A 23,914-nucleotide genomic window follows, 5' to 3' on the forward strand; every position below is an offset into this window, starting at 1 on the left:
TATTGTTAGGGCAACATGAATCATTAAGAGAAAAAAATAAGAGAGAAAATCACTCATTTAGTTAATAAATTCTTTCGCAAAATTATAGAATTTGAGAAAAAAAGAAAAAAATAAAAACTTGAGTTAAAATCTAAATCATAAAAAAATTAAATATAATTATTTATTTTTTAATTTTTCACTTAGATCCAAACCAGAGAAATTATATTTCTCTTTTATTTTATTTTCTCTTTTCTTCTCTTCCGGAAAGAATCCGGAGTCCATGAGTATTTCTGTACAAAAAGATCCGAGATTCCAAATGAGAATAGCAGAAAAGCTTAGATTTGATTCCTATATGAAGATTGTCATAACACAGTCGCGATATGACCTCTATTTCTCAGGCATTCTGCGCATAATAATTGCAAAAAAGATATCAAGCAATTGGACCTTTGAGATCGCTTTTTAAAGCCTAATGTATATTAATAAATATGTAAGAGGAAGAACTTGAAAAAAGAAAACAAAATACAAAATAAACACTACAAAAATAATTACACAGAAGAACTGACATTATACACAGATATACACTTGAAGCTGACTTAGGGATCGGTATCCTTAGAGCTAGAGCCAGAAAATTGAGACACCAAAATTCCGGCATGTAATAATGTCTCCGCGAGAACCTCAAGTGTCACTCCAGTTGTCATCATCAGCTCCCTCATCACTGCCCACAGCCTGCAAACCAGAAACCTATTACAAGATTTGATTTAAATGAGCAAATAATTCAGCAAACAGATGGAAAAACTAACCTGACGAATTGCATTTGCCTTCTTCAAAATCGCAGTCACATTAGTATTCGTGGTGGGGCTTGGGTTGATATTGGGCTTGGCAGTTACAGTTGGCCTCAGGCTAAATGACTGCAGATAAAGCATAGAAAAGTGGAAGCAGATTAGCACTACCACAAGCAAATCAATTCTTAAAAGTCATTCTTGAGTCTTGAATTGACTTGTTCATGTCTTAAGCATCCCAGCATTTGGTAACTACCGGCGAAGACGCAATGCATACCAGAAATTCGAGGAAAAATAATTGCATGTGGAACCACAAAAGGTTGTCAGAGGCAATTTTTTAAGCTTGTCCGAGGTAAGAGGTGGTTTACCAGGGCACCCAAGAATCGACAAGTTTAAGCAATAGCTTAGTTGCAACAGCAAAGAGGAGTTTTTCAAAAGCCAAGGTCTATTCCCACATCTTCAACTTATCATGTTTAACATAGGCAATCAACAAACATACTTAAGACATCATACATGCAGAGATTCAGAGAAAGTCGACAACATGATTGGGTCAGATTTGGCCATGAAGTAACAAAGAGAAAGTGTCCTTTGCATTTATGCTGACAAACCTTCATTCTTATTTGATGCAAAAAGTTTTCGCTTTCATGGACATTTTTCCCATTTGAAACTTGACTAAGTTCCTTTCTTCTATTCACTTTCTGGCAATCAAGCTGCATATATTGATTGAATTTCATCATAAAACTTTATCAAACATAATGACTTGAAAATAAAAAAGGTAGAACAAGAAGTAAACATGGTTACCGCACTCTTGTTGAGGAATTGTGTGGTTCCTTCAATATAAGGCGACATGCATATCAAAGTCTTGGGCTGCTTCTGAGGGATGGACATCATAACTTGTTGATCAGTTGGTGGCTCACCAGTTTCAGAACTATTAGCCGTCTTGAAAATTGACATGGTTCCTTCAGTAGGGAGCAATTGATTAATAAATACTTTAGGTAGCTCAACTTGTTGATCATTTTGTTGATTGCTGGTTTCCAGGGTAGTATTTGATTTATCATCCAAGTTCAATTTTGTTTTCCTCCACTGTAATGGAGGAAGTGGAGGCGGAGGAGGAAGCTCAATTGGACATATCAATGGAGTATCTAAAGGATCTCTGACATTTGAACCAGCTCCAGCCAGCTGACTCATCAAACAACTCTCAGCATCAAAACCCAGAACACCACATGAAACACCTGTTCCGGAGGACTTCATTCCATTTTCAGCATTCAAACTGCTAAACTCACAAACCTGGCAGGTGGAAGGATCCATCCCTTCATCAGGGCCCAAAGCGCTTGTAATGGATGAACTTGATGATACTCTACGTAAAGCATCATACAACTCATGGTCCACACTTCCATTCATTTCTCTAGATTCCCAATGTTCAGAATTTGAATCTGAATGAAGGCTAAGAGTATCATCAGACAGATAAGGAGAGGATCGACAAAAAGTATCATCATCAGAGTCAAATCCAGTATCCTGAAGTCGATTAGAGGACTCTGGAAGAAGTTGACATGAAGGAAATATCTCATCTTGAGTGCTTTCACGCAAGTGAGGTGCATCAGGGAATTCAAGTTTCAGTTTAGACGTCTCCAAGCCATTCATGGGATGGAATGATATTCTCATGTGTTCCAATGGCGGTGAAGGTGATCCAAATTGGAGCAGATCATGGTATGCAAATCCATTCGATCTCTTATGCTGATCAACACTGTGAGGCCCCTCTGGCAGTTTTGTTGACTTATTGTTCTCAACATTACATGGCTCAGTTGTACCATGCACAGGTTGAGATGCTTTCCTCCAAGATGCATTTCTCAGAAATCGATAGGTGAGGCCAGACATACTAGATGATGTTTCCACATTATTTTGATCAAGTTCTCCTGCAGCACTCTTATTATTATAGATGCCATTAGGACTTGATTCTTCACAATTCTTGGAAATGGTTTCTGAACAACCAGTCATAGAGTCTTGAGGTTTCTTCTTTTGAACATTTGAAACACTGAAATCTGGAGGTTTTGATGGCTCAAGTCCCAACAGTCCACCATTTGTCCAGATCTGAACAGGTGATACATCAGAAATGACAGGAGATTCATGCGAGTGGCCTGAATGAGGTACAACCTTATTGTCTTTTGTGTCAGAAATTTTGGACCCAATAGATAGAGCATTATCAAGAAATTCAAAACTATTTATTGTAGGAGTATCAAAGGGTTCTGATTTGATGGACAAACCATCATCTACAACATTATCTAAATTAGAATCTAATTGAGTGGGATGAGATTGCTCAATATGGGTGAGAATTTCTCCATGATTTGGGAGTGAAGATTCTTGAAACCTTTCTTTCATCAAGGAAATGTGTAGTGGAGTTGGAGATTCCCCATCAAAAGACTCTGACATTTGACCACCTATTCCACTTGGCTGACTGGTTTGGCTTTGAATTCCTTGAGGACTTACATCGTATTGTAGCTCAACTTCATGTTTGGTCTGGCATTCAGTGTCTGTTTCAATTTCAGAATCCATGGTGTTGAGTGCATCCATATAGTTGTCAGTCTCACTCGTAACCTCGTCAAAATGGTTTGCACAAGAATGTGATTTTGGTGCATTTTCAATATTGAACACAATGTCCTCTTGGTGTGTGTTTTTTAAGCTCATAGTCACCACTTCCAACTGAGATGGGGCAATGCTTGTGGGTGGACACTCTGAAGAAAGGCCTTGATCCTCATGCATACTCTGCTCAGTGCTAGGCTTCACAATTTCTGTCTTTTCGTCCCAGGAAACCAAAGATGATCTTAGAGCACCTTGTTCTGACAATGACACATGAGGTGCACGATCTTCTTCATATAGTTCATCAGGAGATGTTGAATGGTCATCAGCAAACTTCACCCTTGGCTCAGCTGTATACACTTCATTATGTTCTTGTCCTTGAAATCCCATAGAATAATCAAAACTACAAAAATGTTCATTGTTCTCCAGCCTGGTTTTTGAATCTGAAGATGTTGATTGACTTGCAACTGGAGAATCTGGTCTTATATTAGACAATTGCTCCTGGTGTCCTATGGATGAACTGGAACTCATGTCATGTTCATGATAGCCCAAACTGGTTTTGGAATCACTAGTTGTAGATTCATGTGCAAGTTCAAATCTTGATCTCATATTAAAAGTGGGGGTATTCTCTCCACTTAACATCTGCCCAGTGGTATCCAAAGAAACAAACTGGAGTCTGATCAAACAGTAACCAACTGTTAATTCAATGAACCATAACTAGAGGACAAACATTTCTGATACAGACAGAAAAATTGAACAATAATAAAAGGTTAAGAGATGTTGAATAAGAAGGAACCTGTCACTGCTGTATCTTTGTGACATTGAAGAAGTGCAGGAGATGAATCCATTCTTGTGCCGTGACCCTTTTCTCTATTAGTAGCAGGACAACTATCAGTTACTATTATTTACTTCCACTCATAAGACAGACAAAATTAGAAAGAATTTTCAAATTCCAGAATTTACTCATGATTTCATGAATATGACTTCTTTCCGATAATAACATCTGACCTCATAAAAGCAACTCATCCAGTTGTGGAACTAAGATCATATTATAAATGCTTCAAATGAAAAAAGCAGAAGAATACAAAGAGAAAAGGGTATTAACAAAAAGAGACAGGAACCATTTCTAATCTGCAGACATAATGTGTTCATTTCTTTCTTTTTTCTTTATTTCTCTTTTTTCCTTTTCTTTTTCTCTTCAATCCTATGGATAAATTTTCTAACAAAAATTTTCAGCCTTGAAAATAATTATTGTTTTCCAGAATTATAGCATCATATGGTTCTCCTCTCAAATAAAATTTTTTTTTTTTCTGATTGGCACAGATTTTATTGAAAAGAAAAAAACAAATGCAACGGAGGGGCAGAAAACCCCAAGAGGGAAAGGAAAAAAAAAGAAATGGCTAAAGGGGTAGACTATGTCCTACAAGATGTTGACACCAAGTTCCATACTTCGCCAAGGAATCTGCCATCACATTGGTCAACCTAAAGAGTATGGGACCAAGAGACTCACCAAGTTGTCAAAAATCCAAGGAACCTCTACAGATTTCTCCATCCATCCAATGGCAATTCTAGAGTCCCCTTCAACAACAATAGGGCCTACAAAGTATTCTTTGAAAACTTTTAGCCCTTGGTATAAAGCCATAACTTCAGCTTCAAGGGAATCGTTAACACCAATTGGCCCTGAGTAAGCAGGGAGAGCATTTCAGAAGTTATCCCTGAAGACAAGCCCAAAAACAGGTACACCAGGATTACCAAGAGAACAGCAGTAAAAGTTCAACTTGATGGTACCCCAGCTGAGGACAACAACTTTTTTTTTTTTTTTTGAGAATGATGTTAAGTATTATTAAGAAGAACTAGAACAATACAATCAAATAAAGGGAGCTATCCCAATACAATAAGGGATTGGAGAGAGGCACCCTGTTTAGCAAGCAAGTCACCAAAGGAGTTTGCTGGACGTGAAACCAAGTACAAGTGAGAAGAGAAACAATATCTGAAATATCTTAGAACATTATGCAGTGATGCCAGGGCAGATCCTTAGGCAAGGAGCACTAGCCAATCACAACCTTTAAGTCACCTTTAATAAGAAGGGGCCAGGGAGGTGATCACGCAAAATGATAAGGCCCTAAAGAGTGCGAGGAGCTCAGTTGATGTAGAGTTGGAAATTCCCATTGGACCAACATAAGAGAAGAGAGGGGATTCCTTCCGAATTCCGGATGACTATGCCAAAACCGGCCAATCCAGGGTTGCCATAGCACTTCTATCACATTTAAGTTTGAGAACATCAGTAGAAGGAGGCTGCCAAGCTTCCATGGTAGGAGGTCGGGGAGGGGCGGACATTTGGGCCACGACATGCTAGATGAAGCAGAGGGGGACGTCTCTGAGGTAATGGAATTCTTTTGTGGTGCAGAGTCAAGAGGATACTTGGCTAACAATCATGTCTGAGGCCTCCACACTTCAATATTTGCAATTGAACCGATGGTTATTTCTTTCTCTCCAAAGGCACCAAGAGAAGTGAGCGAGGTAGCAAGAGAGGAGAAATTTACCCAACTTTCGGATGTTTACTCCCAACACAAGGAGACAGGCGGAAGTGAGGTCCTTAGAGATGCAGAGGTGGCCGCCAATTCGGTTGAGCTGATGGGACCAGATCTTCCATGATGGGCACTGGAGGAGCAAGTGGTTGACGCATTCCTCTTCAGCTTTGCAAAACGCAGTGGGCTCAAGGGTTAAGGTTGCCACGCTTTTGAAGGTTGTCCTTCCTTGAGATTTTGTTGAGGCATACAGTCCAAAGGAAGAATTGACTTTTGGCAGGGTAGATAATCTCCAAACAATTGCAGCATCAATGAGGTTGGGGGCTGCAATCTGCCCTTTAAGATAGATGTATGCCAAGGAGAATGAGAACACGCCATTGGTATCTGACATCCAGATTATCCTATCTGGAATGTGCACGCGAATTTTGAGTGAGCCCAAGTCCTCACTGAGGTTGCAAGCATCATCAAGCCCACACCAGAAGAGGAAACTCCAATGTCCATTGGAACCCAAACCTCATCGGTGTCAATGGAGTCACCTCATACGAGTGGTTTTCTACCAATTTATCTTCTAACTCAAGGATAGTTCAAAGAGGTTGAGGAGAGCTTTATTCGTATGACTGACTCAAAGGTGCCTTCCCCGAAGTATAAGGTGTCATCAACAAATTGGAGCAGCAAAATGTCAAGTTCACGTTGGCTAGAGACGAGTCGTAGCCATCCTACTCCCTTAGCTGAGTATATCATGGATGATAGGTGTTCAGCTATCAGGTTGATGATGAAAAGGGAGAGGGGATCTCCCTACCGGATGCCTAGGGAGCCATGGAAGAAACCACAAGAGGTTTTGTTGACAAGGAAGGAGTAGGAACTCGAAGAAATGCAACTTCTAATCCAAAACCGCCAACAATTGCCAAATCCCATGCACTCGAGGATGTCATCAAGCAGTTGCCAATTGACTCAATCAAAAGCCTCCTCAAGGTCGAGTTTGAGCGCAAATCTAGGAAAGCTGGATTTGAATTGGTCCAGGATTTCGTGCGCCACCATTGTTGAATCCAAGATGCTCCGTCCTTTCACAAATGTGTTTTGACCTTGGTGGATGATTATTACGAGGATTGGCTTGAATTTATGGGCAAGGAGCCAAGCAAGATTTTTTAGGGGCTGGAAACGAAGTTGATTGATCTGAAGTCTCAGGGATGCTCGGTTTTGGCTTTTTTGGAGATGAGGACGATGAAGGAAGCCTCCATGCCCCGATAAGGGATATAATTTTGGTGGAAGTTGTGGATCATGGTAGTATGATTGCCCTTGATGATTGGCCAACGACTTCTATAGAATTCGCTGTTGAAGCCATCAGGGCCAAGGCCTTGGTCAAGGGGCATCCCAAGAGCAGCTTCAATTTATTTGGGGTAGAAGGGCAGCTCCAATAGGCTAGCAATGCAGGCAGAGATTTTGGGAAGTTGGACATGTTGTAGCTTGGGACGGTTGGTGCACTCCTCCAAGTGTAAATTTGTGAGGAATTTTATAAGAGCATCAATAATGGAGGCTTTGTCCGAGGTTACTTCATTATTTATGCGCAGAGAATTAACTTAGTAAGTCCTCCTTCTGGCTAAGCAATGGAGGGAAAAAACTTAGTATTTACGTCGCCCTCAGCCAATCACGCTCACTAAGGGAAATTAATTGAAATTTGGTTTGGAGAGAAAATGCTAGTAGAAAATTCAGTTGGAATGAGGGACCTTAGTTCTTCAACACTGTCGAGGTTGGCAATTTGGGATGGGAAAGGAGAGATGCTTTCTCGACCCAACTAGCAACTCGACGATCTAAGGACTAGATTTTGACATTGGACTTTAGAAGCTTTAGTTTGTGGGGGAAGGTCTAGCCAAGGTTGCTCATGACCATGAGGTTGTTCCACTAGCCCACGAAGAGAGGATCAAAATCATTCTCAAGTAGCCAATAATTTTCAAATGGAATGGTTTGGCACTCCAGCGCCCAAATTGTGTCCAAATGGATTGGCCAGTGGTCGCATCAGATGGATTAATAACCTTCCCATTGGTGTTTCATAAAGCTTGAGCCGGACACCATTTGCAAGGAAGGAGTCAAGCTTGGATAAGACAAGCTGCTACAGTCAGTTTGACCAGGTGAATGCTTTGCTAGTGAGGTTGATCTCTTCGAGCTCGCAACTGCCAATGAAGTCGATTCCCCGAACACTCCAAGAGGTAATGACCATTTCTTCTTGGATTTTGGGACTCCCACATTTTCGTAAAACCCGGGAAGTTTTCCTTTGTACACAACTTCCATGATTTTGGCTAGCTCCATCGTTTGTTTCCAAGTATCTTCATCATATTTATGTCACTCTGATTGAATATCGGTAACAAGTCTGTGTGACCTCTCTCCGGGCGGGGCAAAGGAAATCCAAGTAGTGGTAGGAGCAATAGGGTATTGCTACTGGTTGCTGAATTCTCCTTGGAGGATTCGCCTCAATCAACCCCTTCCTTTTCTCTAGTTAGCAAATAGGAGAGGGGAGGTATTGTCTGGGTACTCATGGTGAGGATTGGTGGATGGAGCTTGGCTGGGGAGACGGTTGGTTATGAGGGTGGAGGATTCATTGTTAGATTAATTGACTCGGCTGTGAATCTTGGGTGGCTCCCCCCTACTAGCCCCCAATTAATATCCCCATTCTTCAATATGCAGATGATACCATCATTTTTGGGATCGGTAATATGGAAGGCGCTAAAAGTATTATAGTTGTCTTGGGACTATTTGAACTAGCCTTGGGACAGAACGTTAATTGGGGGAAAGCTTCCCTCATGGGTTTCAACGTCAGCCCTGTGTTACTAGAAGAGTTAGCGAACATCTTCGGATGTAAAACCTCTAGCATCCCATCAACCTACCTTGGTCTCCCCCTCTTCAATGGCCGCATAAACCAAAGTCTATGGAACCCTATGGTGGAAAAATTGGAGACCCGTCTGGCAACCTGTAAGGGCCGATTTCTAAACAATGCAGGCAGACTCATTCTCCTGAAGTCTTGTATTGCAAGCATCCCGAATTATGCTGTCTTTTATGCCTTGCCCCATCTCGATTTGAAATGCCATGGATAAGCTCAAAAGAGATTTCTATGGAGAGGATCGAGTGATTATTTTTAAGTACCATTGGTCAAATGGGAGGAAGTTTGCCTGCCAAAAAATATAGGAGGTTTAGGGATTCGGAAATCAAAGGGTATGAACCAAGCTATGCTCTTAAAATGGATTTGGAAGTTCACCAATATTTCTTCAAATCTTTGGAAGGAAATGGTATTTGTTAAGCTTGGCTGTCCTTCTCCATGGTGGACTTCAGGAGGCAATTGAAGATGTCTATCTCCAATTAGGAGATCATTATATCTACTTATTCCCAAATTTTCTTCAGCCATCAGATTCTATGTTGGTAACGGCACATCTTTAGAGTTTTGGGAGGATTGGTGGATGGGACAGGAGCCTTTACAGCCAACATTCAGGAACCTTTTCCTCCTATCTCAGTTGCAAGTGTTTTTGAGGGAGATAGTTTGAGCTTGCACCCTTGAAGGGGTCTCTCTGATTTTGAAGCTTTGGAGGCAAGTAGGTTGATGGATTGTATGCAATCCTTCAGATTGTGAGGCCTTTAGTTGCTGATAAGATGATTTGGTGGGCTGATAAAAGCGGAATTTTCTCTATGTCCTCTTCTTACAATTTTATCAATGGTTGGCATTCAAATCAAAGGGATCATGAAATTTTCTTTTCATGGCGTCTTTATGCCTAGCCAAAGATAAAATTCTTCATATGGAGCGCCTGCCTAGGAAAGATACTCACGGCAAATGTGCTCAGAAGAAGAGGACACCCAACTATTGATCCTCTTTGCCCTCTCTGCAACTCTGAGGTCAAAACGGTCAATCACATCCTGCTTCAATGCTCTTTTTCTTGGAATATGTGGGCTTCCATCCTCAGTAAGACTGGGTTGCAATTATGTATGCCAGCTGGTCTGATTTTCTTTAGCAAGATGCTCATTGGTACTCCCCTTCCTGGGCTTGGAAAGCTTATGATATCCACTTGCACTGGTTTCATTCCGTAGGGGCTTTGGAATGAGCATAACCGCAGGCGTTTTGATGCCAGAAGTGATTCCGCGGTAAGGGTCGTTGATCGTGTGTCGAGCCAGATCTCAGCATGGCTCCTTACAAAGAAGTCTTTCTCCTCCTTTATTGGTTCATCTATCTATGATAATTGGAGCAACATTGCAAAGATGCGGAGTGGAACCAAGATCCCAGTCAGGAATGGACCCCCTAGGGGTGGCATCGAACTGAGCCGGTTCGCGATCGGCTCGATTCAATTTATCTGGATCTCGAACTCGATTCGATAAGGCTCGTTTGAGTTAACGAGCCGAGCTCAACCAAACCATGGTTCGGTTCAAAAGCTCACGAGCTGGCTCGTTAACGGGCTTGAGAGTCGGGACCGAGACTTGGAGCGGGAGCGAGAGCGAGGGGGGGGGGGGCGGGGGGGGGATTCTTCCTCCCCTCGTCACCGCCGAGCTCCTTCCGTCCGCTGTTGTGGCCGCCTCTATCGTCGTCAACAGTTGCTTGCCGGCCGCCTTTGCCGCTGCTCGGTTCAATTTCTTCCTCCCCTCGCCGCTGCCTCCATCATCCCCGACGACAGGTCCTCGCCAGCGCCGCTAGACATCCCCTTCCCTCCGTGTCGTCTCGGCAGAAAACCAGAGAGACATAAGTTAAAGGGAGAAATAATCCCCCCCCCCCCTGGCGCGCATGCGAAGACGATTTTGCACATGCGAGATCATTAGCAAGTGAAAAAAAAAACTCTTTCTTAAACTCTGGTTGTCCCTTCCTCATGACTCTTGAAGAAATTGAAAAGACATTTTAGTAGAAATACGTTTCTAGGGACTATTAGTGGTTTTTTCAAGAAATGTTGAAAATATGTTTTTAGTAGAAATACGTTTCTAGGGACTATTAGTGCCTCATGTTTTTTGGAAACATTTTTCTAATTGGAAATTCTTATTGAAAAAATCATATAATTTTCTAAGTAAGATTTTTCTACCAAGATGAGCTAGAAAACCGTATAGAAAACTTTTGAATAAGTATTTGACAGTTGATGCTGTAATACTTTTGACATTTTATTTGATTAAAAATTTATCGATAATTATAGTAATATATTAGATTGATTATTAATTTTTATTTATTTCCCTAGAAGAGACAATAAGAGGTCCATTTAACTTTCCTAAGAAAATTTTAAAATATTTCTTGTAATTTTCTAGTAAGTCACTAATAGTAATAGGATTTTATTTAAAGGTTTGTCCGAAAATATGTATCCTAGGAAAAATATTTCTAGTTTTTCCTAGAATATATATTTTCAACCAGGGGCACTAAGGAGACCATAGTAAATTTATGGCCAAATTCAAAAATTACAAAATAAGCTAGACAACATTTGGGGTAAAAAAGATTAATATTGGTGCATTCTAATCCATTATTGAGATTCAATCACGAACCTCTCCCATCATTCTTTTTTAAAAATATGTGCATAATTTTATATATAATTTATTTGACATATATTTTATGTAGAGTATTAAATGTAAGTTAAGTCTCTCAATTATCTTGTATTTGGCCTCACATTTCGAGATCTGCTAACTCGGCAACAGATGTGTTTGCCAAGTCAAGAGCAACCTTTCAATCTCTTGTTGTTAGGGATATGCTCTTGGGTTCTTTGTAATTCTCTTTGTTAATATATACATCCTTTTTTAAAAAAAAAAAAAAGATTGTGTGGGGAGGAAGGTGGGGGTGAAGGTAGGGAGGAATCCGTTCCAGAATTGGCAAGGCAGGGGGATGCTTTTCTGGATTGCAGGTGGTGTTAATATGAGAAGGGAAACTGGCCGATGGGTTTTAGGGTTTGACTTGTCAATTGTGGATGAGATTTGATGCCAAGTTGAGAGAGGCTTCTCCTGAGGCCTGTCCAGTGGTTGGTGAGGTGGCAGGCAAATGGCACATCAGACGAACGATGCGATTGGGTGGTTAGGAATCTTCTTCATAGGTGGTTGGCAGCCGATAGAAGTTGTCTGAGGACAACCACTAACCTCCTATTTTTGTTTTCTTTTGTTTCCAGAAGAGGGCAAGGAGATTCAAATCACTTGACATGTTAGACTAGAACAGAATTGAATGAATGATGGCATCAATGGTTCCCCCAACAGATTTGGAATATTTACAAAGGTGATAGTAGTCCTAGCATACCTGAAATTCTTATCAAATTATCACATTACATCATTTTTCATCATTATTGTTTTTTTTTAGAATATTATTGTTTTTGTTTCGCTTTTATTGATCGTATTGTTACCGTTTTAATTATTGCCATTGTTGTAGTTATCAGCACTATTACAGTTAATAGTTGTTGTTCTTATTATTACAGTTGCAGTAGCTCTTAAATTAACATGTTGAAGGTCTGAAACTCTACCAAAGGCCATTTTTTGTGAAGGAATACTATATTTTTTTCTGAGGTGTGTACCTTGTTGTGATACATCTTTACTCTCTGAACTTTCTCTGCTTTCATCAGTTCTGAGTTACCACAAGCCTTTCTGAAAAAGGATGGGTCAGAATATCTCTTTAAACATGCACCAGCACCAGCAGGGTCAAACCTGAAATTTAACCAATATTAATTTTAGTATTTAATGATTAATAAAGAACAAAGTTACCAATCCACTAGAAATCATACTTGTCAAGCACAGACAGGTGTGGTGGGCCTCGACATTCCTCATATGAGTCCATGATGAATTGTGGTAAATCACTGTGGCTAAAGTGATTTCTCTCAGTTTTAATATCTGCATGCCAGTCAGAACCTGCAGAGGAGTGGTTTTCTATGAAACGATGTGATATGGAACTGAATCATAAACCTTTGGAAGATTCAAATTCAATTATAATATCAAAAAATGAACAAGACAAGTAATAGCTATTAGAAAAAAGTGGACTAAAGTTGTGTGTAATAGGTAAATCCATGAATTATTTTCTAAAAAGAGACAACAACAACAATAACACCAACTTATTGTCATGTTGTGGAGGAACGCCCGCCTATCTAGGTTTGTTTATACTTTACTCTATCTTTTAATAGTTTATACACCACATTTCAAAAAAAAAAAAACAATAATAACACCAAAGTGAAATTTTATAAAGGAATGAGCATTACTGCAGGCAGATTTCTTTACTTTAAGAGATACTCTAGATAAGAAGTGCAATCATGATTTGTTTCAAAAGAAAAAAGTTATTATAGTAGAATCCAAGTCCATCCTAAGTGATGCTCCACATCTTTGAGACCATCTCAAGGCAGAGGGTAAACTGGAAATATCTGGCCTATTTGGGATAAATCTTGAACCAAGGAGGGTGAAAACAATGGCCGATATCCTATCTTACAAAGTCATAAATCTTCCTTCTGACTATCTCGGCTTACAACTCTACATGAAGGGATCTATCAAGCAACTTTGGAGCCTCTAAATTGAATAATTCAAAAAAAGACTGACAGCTTCAAAAGGGCAGCTACCCACACTTATTCGGAAGATATTAGAGTCTGTAAACTCAAATTTCACCATCTCTTTTCTCTTGAAAATTCCAACATGGTATCTAAGCAAGTCGGTTAAGATCTGTTAGTTAGGGCAACTCACAAAGATGATGAAGTTCTTCTCCATGGTTTAATTCTTAGTTCATAATATTCCCCTTTAATGGCTTTTGCTAATTTGTCTTCTTTTTTTATTTTGTTTGTCTTCCTGTTCTAATATCTCCCTATACTCTCTAAAAGATCACTGTCTATGATTCATCTCTAAGATGTCGAACGGGTATTTTTGAATTGTTTTTGCTCTTATCTCTGTTTTCCTTCTATCTCCACAGCTTTACTCAGAACTATCTTCTAGCTCCTATCTTGTTGATTTCTCATGTTTGAAGTTGTCGAACATCGGCTGAGTGTTCTACAATCTCTTCTTCTTCATTTTTTTCTTTTTTTTTTTTTTTGAGAAAAATGCGACTTCATTAAGCCCAAAGGCAAAAACTACAAAGATGAGAAAAATGTGATTTCATTGGCTGTGGGTTCTGCAATCTATCCATCCTCAAATTCTTCAAGTGCAGGAAATTCTCTCTAAGTTGTCGAACCTCAAAAACCCTTACCAAGGAGCTTTTTTCTCTTTAGTCCAGCCTTTTTCACCATCTCCACAGCACCTCTTCTCCCATCTCCAATGAATAGAAAAGTGGTTTGGCATCAATTCTAGGAATTCAATATCTCCGTTTCAGGCGCTCCATGTTTGATGCCAAGCATCTTTTACTGGAATTCAAACTATGTTTGAAGGCCTAATATGCAGAACATGGACAACTTAGACACTAATTCAAAGTAGAACATAGGCAACTTAATCCGTTATTCAAAGTAGAACATGGGCAACTTAGTCCATAATTCAAATGCCCATATGTCTCTACAAAAAGTGGCAAAACAAATTGGTGAGATTTGAGGTCACAGGCATATATTCATATAAACTTTATTCATTGACACATTAGGACCCTTCTTCAATTCACATGCCAAAAACCAAAACGATAATGTCTCCAAGCATGGTGTCAATGGCAGTTTTATCCTCTATACACTGGTTTCATCATCGTCGTCTATTGCTCCAGTCATTACTTTGTCGGATCCACATATGAGTTGTCCCACTCAAACCTCTTTGAGCTCATGTAAGGATTTGCAACAAGGACCCACTGTCCCCACCACCACTCCACTCACCTCGAAGTATGCAATTTTCATCTCTACGCTGCAGTTAATCAACAGATTTGATGACTTGATGTCTCTATGCATAACCTGCATCTCATGCAGGTAATTGTGATGGTATCTTGATTGAAATTTATCTCTAACCTCCAGGAACACTTAGAAGCTAACTAAGAGTCATGAAATTACAGTTGACTGCAATGTGGAGGACTCACTGCTGCAAAGCTAAAGGAATCAAAGCAGCAGACATGTTGACAGTTCCTCTACATAATTTTTGAATTTAAGAGTTCTGTTGTTAGAAGAAAGAGACAAGAAAGGAGGATGAAGATGGATATAGGTAATCCTACTTATGTTTGTATTCCTCCTACTGTATGCAAAAAATTCCTCCTTTCTGCTAATGTGCTTAAATGAGTCAATACATAGTTAATGAGTACTGCTAGGTATGTCTCCTACTGCAATGAAACTCTTAATATGACAAAAGAAGCAACGATTATATGATATCCCTTCGAATTCTCACCTGACAGGAGATGGCAGAAGTTCATTAATTTCCTTTGTTCCCTCTTGGTATGATGATGGCATGAAAAAATTGATTGCATCTTTGCTGTAATTCTCGTAGTCTACATTTTATCGATATCAAATTAAGGTATCTGTACGTAATGTATTTGTCAATTTACCTGGTCTAAATTTATGGTCAGTATACTAGTTACTCTTGTGGTCTATCTTATAGTCAGCTTTATGGTCCATATTTTCATTGATTCATTAGTCTTTTTTTTCTGCTCTATTTTTTCTTTTTCTTTTTTTTATGAAATGCGAATTTTATTAAGAGAAACAAAAGGGGCTCAATTTTTTCATTGATGCATAGATATTATTTTGGAGGTCCTATCATTGATATTTCTTATTGTTATGCAATTCAGGGTAGTCATGATGACACAGTTGTCAATATTGATCCTCCTCGTAAGTTTTTTGTACTTTTTGAAAATTTTATTATATCTGCCTCTCATTCCATCTCATATTGTGTGGTCTTTTCCTTACTTTTTATTATATATTTGTTTTGGAACAATTTGTTTCTGTTCGGACCTTTAGTTACATTGTCTGGTTAGAATTTTGTCCGAAGAAAAAATTTCCTCTTATTTTCAAAATTGACCAAGTCAATCCTGTTGTTAGAGTTCCTTGTGTTAGTCTTCTTGTTTTGCTACATATGGGTGTTTTATTGCCCTCAAGTAGGTTTTATCCTTGCCTTTTAGTGGGTTTTTTTATTGTTGTCCTTTAGGGAATAGCTTCTATTTATTTGTGATTATTATAACTAGCTTGTGTTTGAAATCCTTCATGTTGGTTTCGAGTTTGCTTATCCGTGTCACCCATACTTTACCCTTTTCCTGGATTTGCCCTTATAGTTAAGATTGGGAGAGTATCTATTTTAGTATTTATTTTTGAGACACCACAAGATGATATGTCGTTAAGGGGGATATGGAGGAAGATGACCTTTGCATTTTATTTTATTTTATGCTCAAGCTATGAGCATAGTCATATACTCCCAAGCTTGAGAGGGAGAAAGAGAACAATACGTAATGCAAACTTAACAGCCGAAGACCACAAAGGTCACATAACTACAAATTTTTTAAGACCAAAGTTGTATTTTTTTAATGCTTATGACTGTGAGACAAATTTTATAATAAGCTGAAGCACTATGCTCCAAATAGAGGGGGACTGTTGGAAGATATTAGTTTTAGTTTATTAGGTTTACTGTTTAGAAAAGTTGTTTCCTGTAGAAAATAGTTTTCAAAGGTGTATGGCCTACAGGGACACTGATAATTTTTATTATTGTTTAAGTTACAAATAGAGGAAAGGGGTCTGTAAAACCCTAATCTCCATCTCTTTTCTCCTGCATGTTCCATAAATCAAATCTATCCCCGCATGCTTACCCAATTATTTACTCTCATTAGCTCCTCCCCCAGCAAGAACTATCTCAGAGCTCGAAGCAATTCAAAGAAGATTTGAAAGAAAGTTTCTAGAACTGAAATGGGGATTCTGATAGCACATAATTCAACTTCAAAAGAAACATATTAGATGATGAAGCAATAGGTTACCAGCCTGCAACTGCTGCCATAAAGTCTAACTTCAGCAGCAAGGGAGAAGAGTCACTCCTATGGAGCGTCACTACCACAGGCTCACTCTCTGTAGCCTCATACTATTGTCTCACCTCAGCTTTCTTTCCATCCCTCACAGCACTTGAAGCAAGTCGTGCATGGAAGCTACTAGGGGCTCAAAATGTCCTCCACATTATACAGACAGTGTCTGATAACAAGGCTCTTACTTGTGATGAGCTGAGTAGAAGAGGATAACCATTTCTGAATAGCCTATGCCAATTTGTTTCACTTAATCTTGCCCTTTTCAATTGCGCCTGCAACACAAAATTTTGGGGGCAATTCTAAGCTAGTTTGATATCGTTCTCAAAGTTCCTTAGTCAATGTCATTCCTGACCTCTTCCCAAGTATGAAAAGACACCAGGCAAGAAAGCAATAGAAGAAGTGCCCTGGAAACTATGGCTATAAAAAACAAAAGAACATTTCACCACTTAGCTAGTTTACTGGAGCCACTGGTTGAAATTATTAGTAGTTCTATCTCCTTTGGGACTGTTCACTCCAGCAAATGCCCCTTTTCCCAGCTCCATCATAAGATAGCACTAGAAGTCCATTATAAGCTATCAAGACCCTATACTCCCCACCACATGGCAAACCCCACAAAGATGGTTGAAGTTAAATTTTGATGGTTCTTCTAGGGAAACCCAAGGCCTGCAGGAACTGGAGGGAGTATTAGACACCACCGCGGTGTTGTCCTTCTCCTTTCTCTAAGACTCTTGGACAATGTGACTCAACCAAAGCAAAAGCACATTCTCTTCTGAGTGGTGTAACGCTTTTTCCTCAATGTTTCTTGGGTCCTTTGATCATAGAAGGTGATTCAGCAAACATCATCACTTGGATGGTCAAGAAATCAGCACCATTTGAGTGACTAGATTACCTATTTAATGAATTTTCAGACATCATCTCAACATGGACTATAAAATGAAGATATGTGCAGAGCCAATAGATTATTAGATCAGCCATCCAAAGTTGGGGTATCCTAAAAGCTGCTTGTTGTAGGGATTACCTCCCATTGTAAAATAGGGGTGGAATCAGGGGTGGGTATCGGGTCGGTTTCATGGGGAACCGACCCGACCCAACATAAAAACCCTGGGTTCGGGTTTTGGGTTTCACCCCACAGATCGAGGACGGAGCGGGAAAAAAAACTGTTGGGTTTTAGGTCAGGGACAGGTTTCTCCAAACCCGATTCACGGAAACGAGATGGTGATATTAAATAAGGTAGGAACGGGTTGGGGATGGGTCGAGTTCACAGGGATGGGTGGGCTGGGTCGGGTGTAAGTCAGGTTTATGGAGATGGAGTAGGGACGGGTCGTGTTTTAAGACAAATTTATGGGGATGGGGCGGGGACGGGGTTGCCAGGACAGTGATCGCCAGGGTTGGTTTGACATTTTGGATTTTTTTGGGGTTTTTTCGGGTTTGAGTTTCAGGGTCGGATTCAGGGTTGGGAAACCTGACCTCAGCCCAACCCGGTCCCTGCCCACCCCTACGGGGAATTCCCTTATATATTATATACGATTTAATACTAGCCTTTTAAGAAATAAAAACATATCACCATTCTCAAAAGATATAATAAAACACACCTGCAGTGTAAGCAAAATGTAAATGGCTTATTTGGGCCGAAATTGCTTGTTCAAGAGGAGGAAGTACAGCTTCAATGTTTTGTAGACGGATGCTCATTTTACGGCTTCTAGCAGCTGTAATTGTTACTTGTTCATGCAACTCATGAAAAACTCCTGAAGCAAACCTGCATTGAGAACCGCAAAATTGCGTCAGCTATTGTACTGCAGTTGTAACGGCTTACAATACAAAGCATGTACCATTCCAGATGAGAGTAATGAAACACACAAATTGTGCTTCTACAACTTACACAAGTCATAATTTTCACTCTTTGCAGTTTTTCCAGTAAATACTGAGATGGACATGGGTAGTATCAGATAATTAAAGGCACTAGCTGATAATGAACAAAACCTCTCATAGTAGCCATTATAATGATGACTGCAGACGTAGAAGTCCGAGTCCCTAATGCTTTATTATTGATCTATACGAGACATCTTACTATGATTTGGGACTGAATATTTGAAAATGATGTCATTCCAAATATAGACCATTAACATATAATTCAAATAGGGTAAAAATGTTAAGTAGCGTAAGTAGCAAACTAAGCAGGAAAATAATCACTCTTACCCATAGTTGAGAAACCAGGAATTGGAATCAAATTGGATACCCTAAACTCTCTGACTCAGATCAGTAACTTGGATGAGTTTTGTCAGTTTTGACTCATTGCATGCATATATAAACGTTTATTATATAGATATTTATGTATGTTTATGTATATATTATAAGATGAATTTATATAAGACTATATAGCAACTATATAAATAAAGCAGTTACCCAAAAAAATAAAAATAAAACACATATGTAAATAAAGCTATTCTTTTCTGAACAAGGTTGTCTCTAGTTAACATATTTGGTGCTCAGGTAAGAAGATACCACCTTGGCTCCACTGGTCATGTTTTTTTATGAAATACAGAACCTTTCACCCGATGTTGTTCTCTCTTGGATTGTGTATCTAGATCTGCTAATGGATTAGCGGAACTCATTAGCTAAAGAGGGGCCTTCCCTTATATACCTCATTGTAAGAGATCCCCCTTCCTCGATGTATCTTGCTGTCTTTTGGCTTTTTAATATAATCATGCCTTTCTCCACAAAAAAAAAAAAAAAGGTTTTTTTACAGGTATTCTTTAATTGGTACCTTTCAAAGAGCACTATCATTAAACCTGATTTAAACATATCATGTCCAAGCAATGAGTCTAATATGCAAAATTTTATAATGTAAAGGGTGTTTTTAACTATTGATACTCTATAAAAAAAAAGTATAAATCGCGCTATTAAAATTTTAATGATATATTATACCTAATTTATTAAGTACTGTTTACATAACATATAACAAGTTAGTACATAAACTTCTTCATGTTATTGTAAATAACAAAGGCAGAAGAATTGATACATGGAAATCGTTTTTAAAAAGTGATATATAAAAATTGAAAAGGTGGCAACAATTTAGTTTTAATTTACCAATAAATTGCAGGTGGCAGATGTTAAGTGGGCCACATCAAGTTTAGTTCACTTTCACAATGATAATATCAAATTTTGCAGAACTAGTGTGAAAGAGATTAGGTCTTACAGACCCCTTTCCCCTAATTATAACTTAATCAATGTTAAAATTTACGATAATATTCCTACTCCCCTTAAACCCTGGGAATCTAATTTCTACGAAAACACTTCTAGAAAATTAAAAAAATAAACACAAAATTTATAACTTTTGACGCTTGGAATCTGTAGTTTCCAGCTTGTTACAAAATTGTTAGAAGTTGTAATTGTGGGTTTATTAAGGTTACTTCAATTTCTAAGAAAGTATTTTCATGTTTCCAAAGGCTTAAGAGGAGAAGGAAATTGAGTGTAATTTTGTATATTGTTTAAGTTATAACTAGGGGAGAGGAGTCTCCAACCCTAATCTCTTCAGCACTTTTTTCCTGCAAACTTAACATGGTATCAAAAAGGCAGTGATTCTAAGATGGATAAAGAAAAAAGATGATGGAAAAGAAGAAGGGGAAGAAAAAGAGGAAGAAAAAGAAAAGAATGTTGAAGTAAAAGGAGATCTGCTTCATCTGTCAGCTATGGAAATTGTTAAAACTTTCAGGTCTCTCTCTCTCTTTGTATTTCCTTCTCTATTAGTTTTACACATGGTCTACAAGTTTGTCTGCCTGGTTCTGTCATATTTTTCTCTAGTTATGTCATTAAGCATTTGCTCAAGTCCAGCCCAGGTACTGAACTTTGTTAGTAAATTTTCAATTATTCTTTCAATAAATTCCCCTAGGCCTGCTAGGAATGGTGTTATTAGAAAAGGATGTAGTTTTAGAACTTTCGGATTGTGGTTTTATATCAGAACTCTTATTGCCTTTGGTGATCAAACAAAGTCAGACCCTGCTGCAGTTAAACTAAGAAGGAACTCAGTGCATGACAATGGCATCAGCCTCTTTGTTGAAAACTGTTACATTCCTCTTTACATGCAAAGGTTCTGAAGGTTAGGGTAGTGACCTACATGTCGAGTTTTTGGAGATTTCTACATAGAAATATGGAAGAGAAGGGACAGGATACGCAAGGTGAATTAGGTTTTCGGATGTTTCAAGGTTAAATGAAGATTTAGAGAGAGAGCTTTTTTTTTTTTTTTGAAATGGTTTAAGGAGATAGTTAGCAGGATGCAAAGCTGTAGTTTGGTCATTTAGGGAGTCGGGGAAATGACATTTTAGGTGGTTTGGGTTTTGAGGGGCAGAAGATGGAATTTTAGGCCTTTTGGGACTGGATCTCAGGCAGGGTATATAATAGGTAGGAAATTTGGATTAGGGTTTTCTGAGGCTTAAAGATGTTGAGGGGTATTTAAATAGACTAGGGAGACACTAGGGATAAGGAAGGAAGGACCTAGAGAGATTAGGATTTTCCTAGAGAGGAACAAGAAGTGTTTGAATGGTAAACATTCAAAGGGTCCCAATTTAGTAAGTCCTTGACTTAGACGAGAAGCAAGGGGCTTAGAGGGTAGGAAAGACTCCTGTTGGGTAAGTGAGGGACGTGAGGAAAGGAAGAAGAATAAGAGTTGTAGTTTAATAGGAAAGTTACTTGGAGAAAAGGTTGCCAATCTCCTCACGAAAGTATAAGCTTGGTTAAGACTAAACTCTCAAGAATAGAGCTCTAAAAGATCTAACATTATGTCTAAGACTCGTGGAGATTCCGGGACTAGAAAGGACTCGTGGGGACTGATATGGACAGTAGGGGACTCGTGGGGGCTATTGGGGACTCTTAAGGATAGGTGAGGACTCATGTGACTCATCTGGGGTAGACAAGACTCAACTAGAATGGACAGGACACAATTAGGGTAGACAAGATTCAACTAGAACGGACAAGACTCAATTAAGATAGATGGGACTCGAATAGAAAAGGACTTGACATAGTTAGGAGGACTTGACACAAGGGAGTAGAGACACAAAGGGCTACAGTTTTACTAGAATTTGGACTATAGTAATGGGGAAGGGTGGCTTGGCTAATATGCGGGACAAGGCTAATGAATGGATGGAAAGAGGAAGCTAAGATTTACCTTTGGCAAGGGCAATCCTCCTCGAGGGAGTGAATAAGTTGGTGAGACTCCTTATACCAATAGACACCCTATTGATTGGGGGCTAGCCGCCTAAAGACCTTTATATCATCGGTAAAGACGACTTAGGTAACCAAAGCTAGATAAAAAGAGTAGTTGTATTAAATTGATTGATTTCAAGGATTGAATAGCTAATATATATATATATATATATATATATATGAGCATCTCTTCTCTACATCCTATTTGGTACTAAGAGTTACCACACCTACTTAAGCTCCAAGCATACTCCTAGTTACATTAACTGTAGACACTATTAGACTCTTCTACTACTCTCTCCTCACATGGTTTGATTAGGGAGAAATCTCCACCACAAACCTTACATCTTGCACTCTCCTACTGTAAATAAAACATTGCTTATAATAAAAGATACATGCCGAAGTAAACTACTACACTCGATCCTAGTGACCCACCCAAAGGTCAATCCTACCTTATTCTTCTAACCATCCTACACAGCTGGCTCGATTTTTGGGGCTGCATCAAGGGCTGAGTTAAGGGGTTTGTAACAAAGACCTGTCTCGATGTACCTATCAATCCCTACAAATAACCACAGATAGCAGTCCCTATCTTTTTTATCTTTTTTTTTTTTTTTTTTTTTTTTTTTTTGAGAAGGATGTGATTTTATTCTAGAAAACAAAACAAAACAAAGCACAATCAAGGGAGCACCTTTATAACAAGAGAATGGAAGGAGGTACCTTGCTTAGCAAGCATGTCAACAAAGGACTTTGTTGATCAAGGAACATGAGACTAGCTATATAAAAATAAAGATACAATATTAATAATCTCATAAAAAACATCCTACTGACGCCAAGGGGGATCAGAAGAGGAGCACCAGCCAATCACCATTTTGGAGTCTCCTTCAATGAATAGGGGACCATTGAGGTGGGCGCGATAGATAATGAGTCCCTCGAGAAGAGCATAAAGCTATGTAGATGTAGAATCGGAAATCCCAAATAGGCCTGAGTAGGTAATAAGAGGAGTGCCATCAGAATTGAGAAATATTCCGCCAAAGCCAGCTTTGCTAGGATTACCAAGGGTACTACCATCAAAGTTGAGCTTAAGGTGCCCGGATGTGGTGGTTGTCATCCATCCAATGTAGCAAGCTTAGGAGGAGTGGACATTTGAGCCACAACACACCAGTTGATACGGAGGGGAACATCCTGTAAGCAATCAAATTCCTTTTTTATATGAAGCAAAAAAGATACTTGGCCAATAATGCAGCTAGAAATCTCCTCCACACTACAAGTTTGTAGTTAAATTGCCGATTATTCCTTCCTTCCAAAGGCACCAAGGGGTATGTGCAAGACATGCAGACTAAAGTATTTTACCAAATTAGGGATATTAGTCCCTAAAACCATCTGACTAGTGACAATGAGATCCTTTGGTAGGCAAAGTTGTAGGCTAATGTGGTTAAGTAAGGAAGACCATACCTGCCAAGCGAATGGGCAATGACGGAGAAGGTGATTGACATTTTCCTCCTCGGCATTGCAAAGAGGGCAGAGGATGCTTGGATTGGGATTGCCACAACTCCAAAGATAACTTGTTGTGAGGATCTTGTTGAGGTAGGCATTCCAAAGAAAGAACTTGATTTTATAAAGGGTAAAAAGGCACCAAGCAATAGCAGCCTCATGCTCCACAAGGTCAACAATCCACCCAATGATGTGTTTGTGTACCAAGGAGACTAAGAACTTATCATTGTCTTCAAGCCTCCCAATCATTTAGTTTTACACATGCCTTCGGATTCTAATAGTTCCAATTACGCGAATTAGGCAGCAAACAGCAAGGGCCTCTCCTTCATTTAACCACACCGAAAGTGGAGATTTCAAGCATTGGCACTCCGTGCATGAGCAATAGTAACCTCAAGATGAGTCCTGATGTGCAATAGAGAATTGTAGGAGTCCTTTATTGGCTTAGTGCCGCTCCACCAGTCACTCCAGAATTTTGTTTTTGATCCATCTCCAACACAATAGCGGATCGCCATCTC

General features: G+C 39.2%; 1 protein-coding gene across 2 annotated transcripts in view; it reads right to left on the reverse strand.

Moving 5' to 3' along the window:
- Window positions 1-296: 296 nt before the first annotated feature.
- Window positions 297-23,914, reverse strand: part of LOC137962511 (SCAR-like protein 2) — a 38,634-nt gene continuing 15,016 nt past the window's right edge. Inside the window, exons 2-9 of one of the 2 annotated variants that reach the window (XM_068809414.1) lie at window positions 18,305-18,468; window positions 12,565-12,688; window positions 12,358-12,487; window positions 4,129-4,202; window positions 1,560-4,008; window positions 1,367-1,468; window positions 780-887; window positions 297-705 (exon numbers count right to left, since the gene is read on the reverse strand). In XM_068809414.1, coding sequence (XP_068665515.1) covers window positions 655-705; window positions 780-887; window positions 1,367-1,468; window positions 1,560-4,008; window positions 4,129-4,202; window positions 12,358-12,487; window positions 12,565-12,688; window positions 18,305-18,468 — 3,202 coding nt within the window. In that variant the 3' untranslated portion in view covers window positions 297-654. The remainder of the gene's footprint in view (window positions 706-779; window positions 888-1,366; window positions 1,469-1,559; window positions 4,009-4,128; window positions 4,203-12,357; window positions 12,488-12,564; window positions 12,689-18,304; window positions 18,469-23,914) is intronic. The other variant, XM_068809415.1, reaches the window with a different exon arrangement.

This window comes from Aristolochia californica, unplaced genomic scaffold (assembly GCF_029961685.1).
Source record: "Aristolochia californica isolate CCGP_79_NKW_82.1479 unplaced genomic scaffold, dmAriCali1.0.hap1 SCAF_4, whole genome shotgun sequence".
Taxonomy (NCBI): domain Eukaryota; kingdom Viridiplantae; phylum Streptophyta; class Magnoliopsida; order Piperales; family Aristolochiaceae; genus Aristolochia; species Aristolochia californica.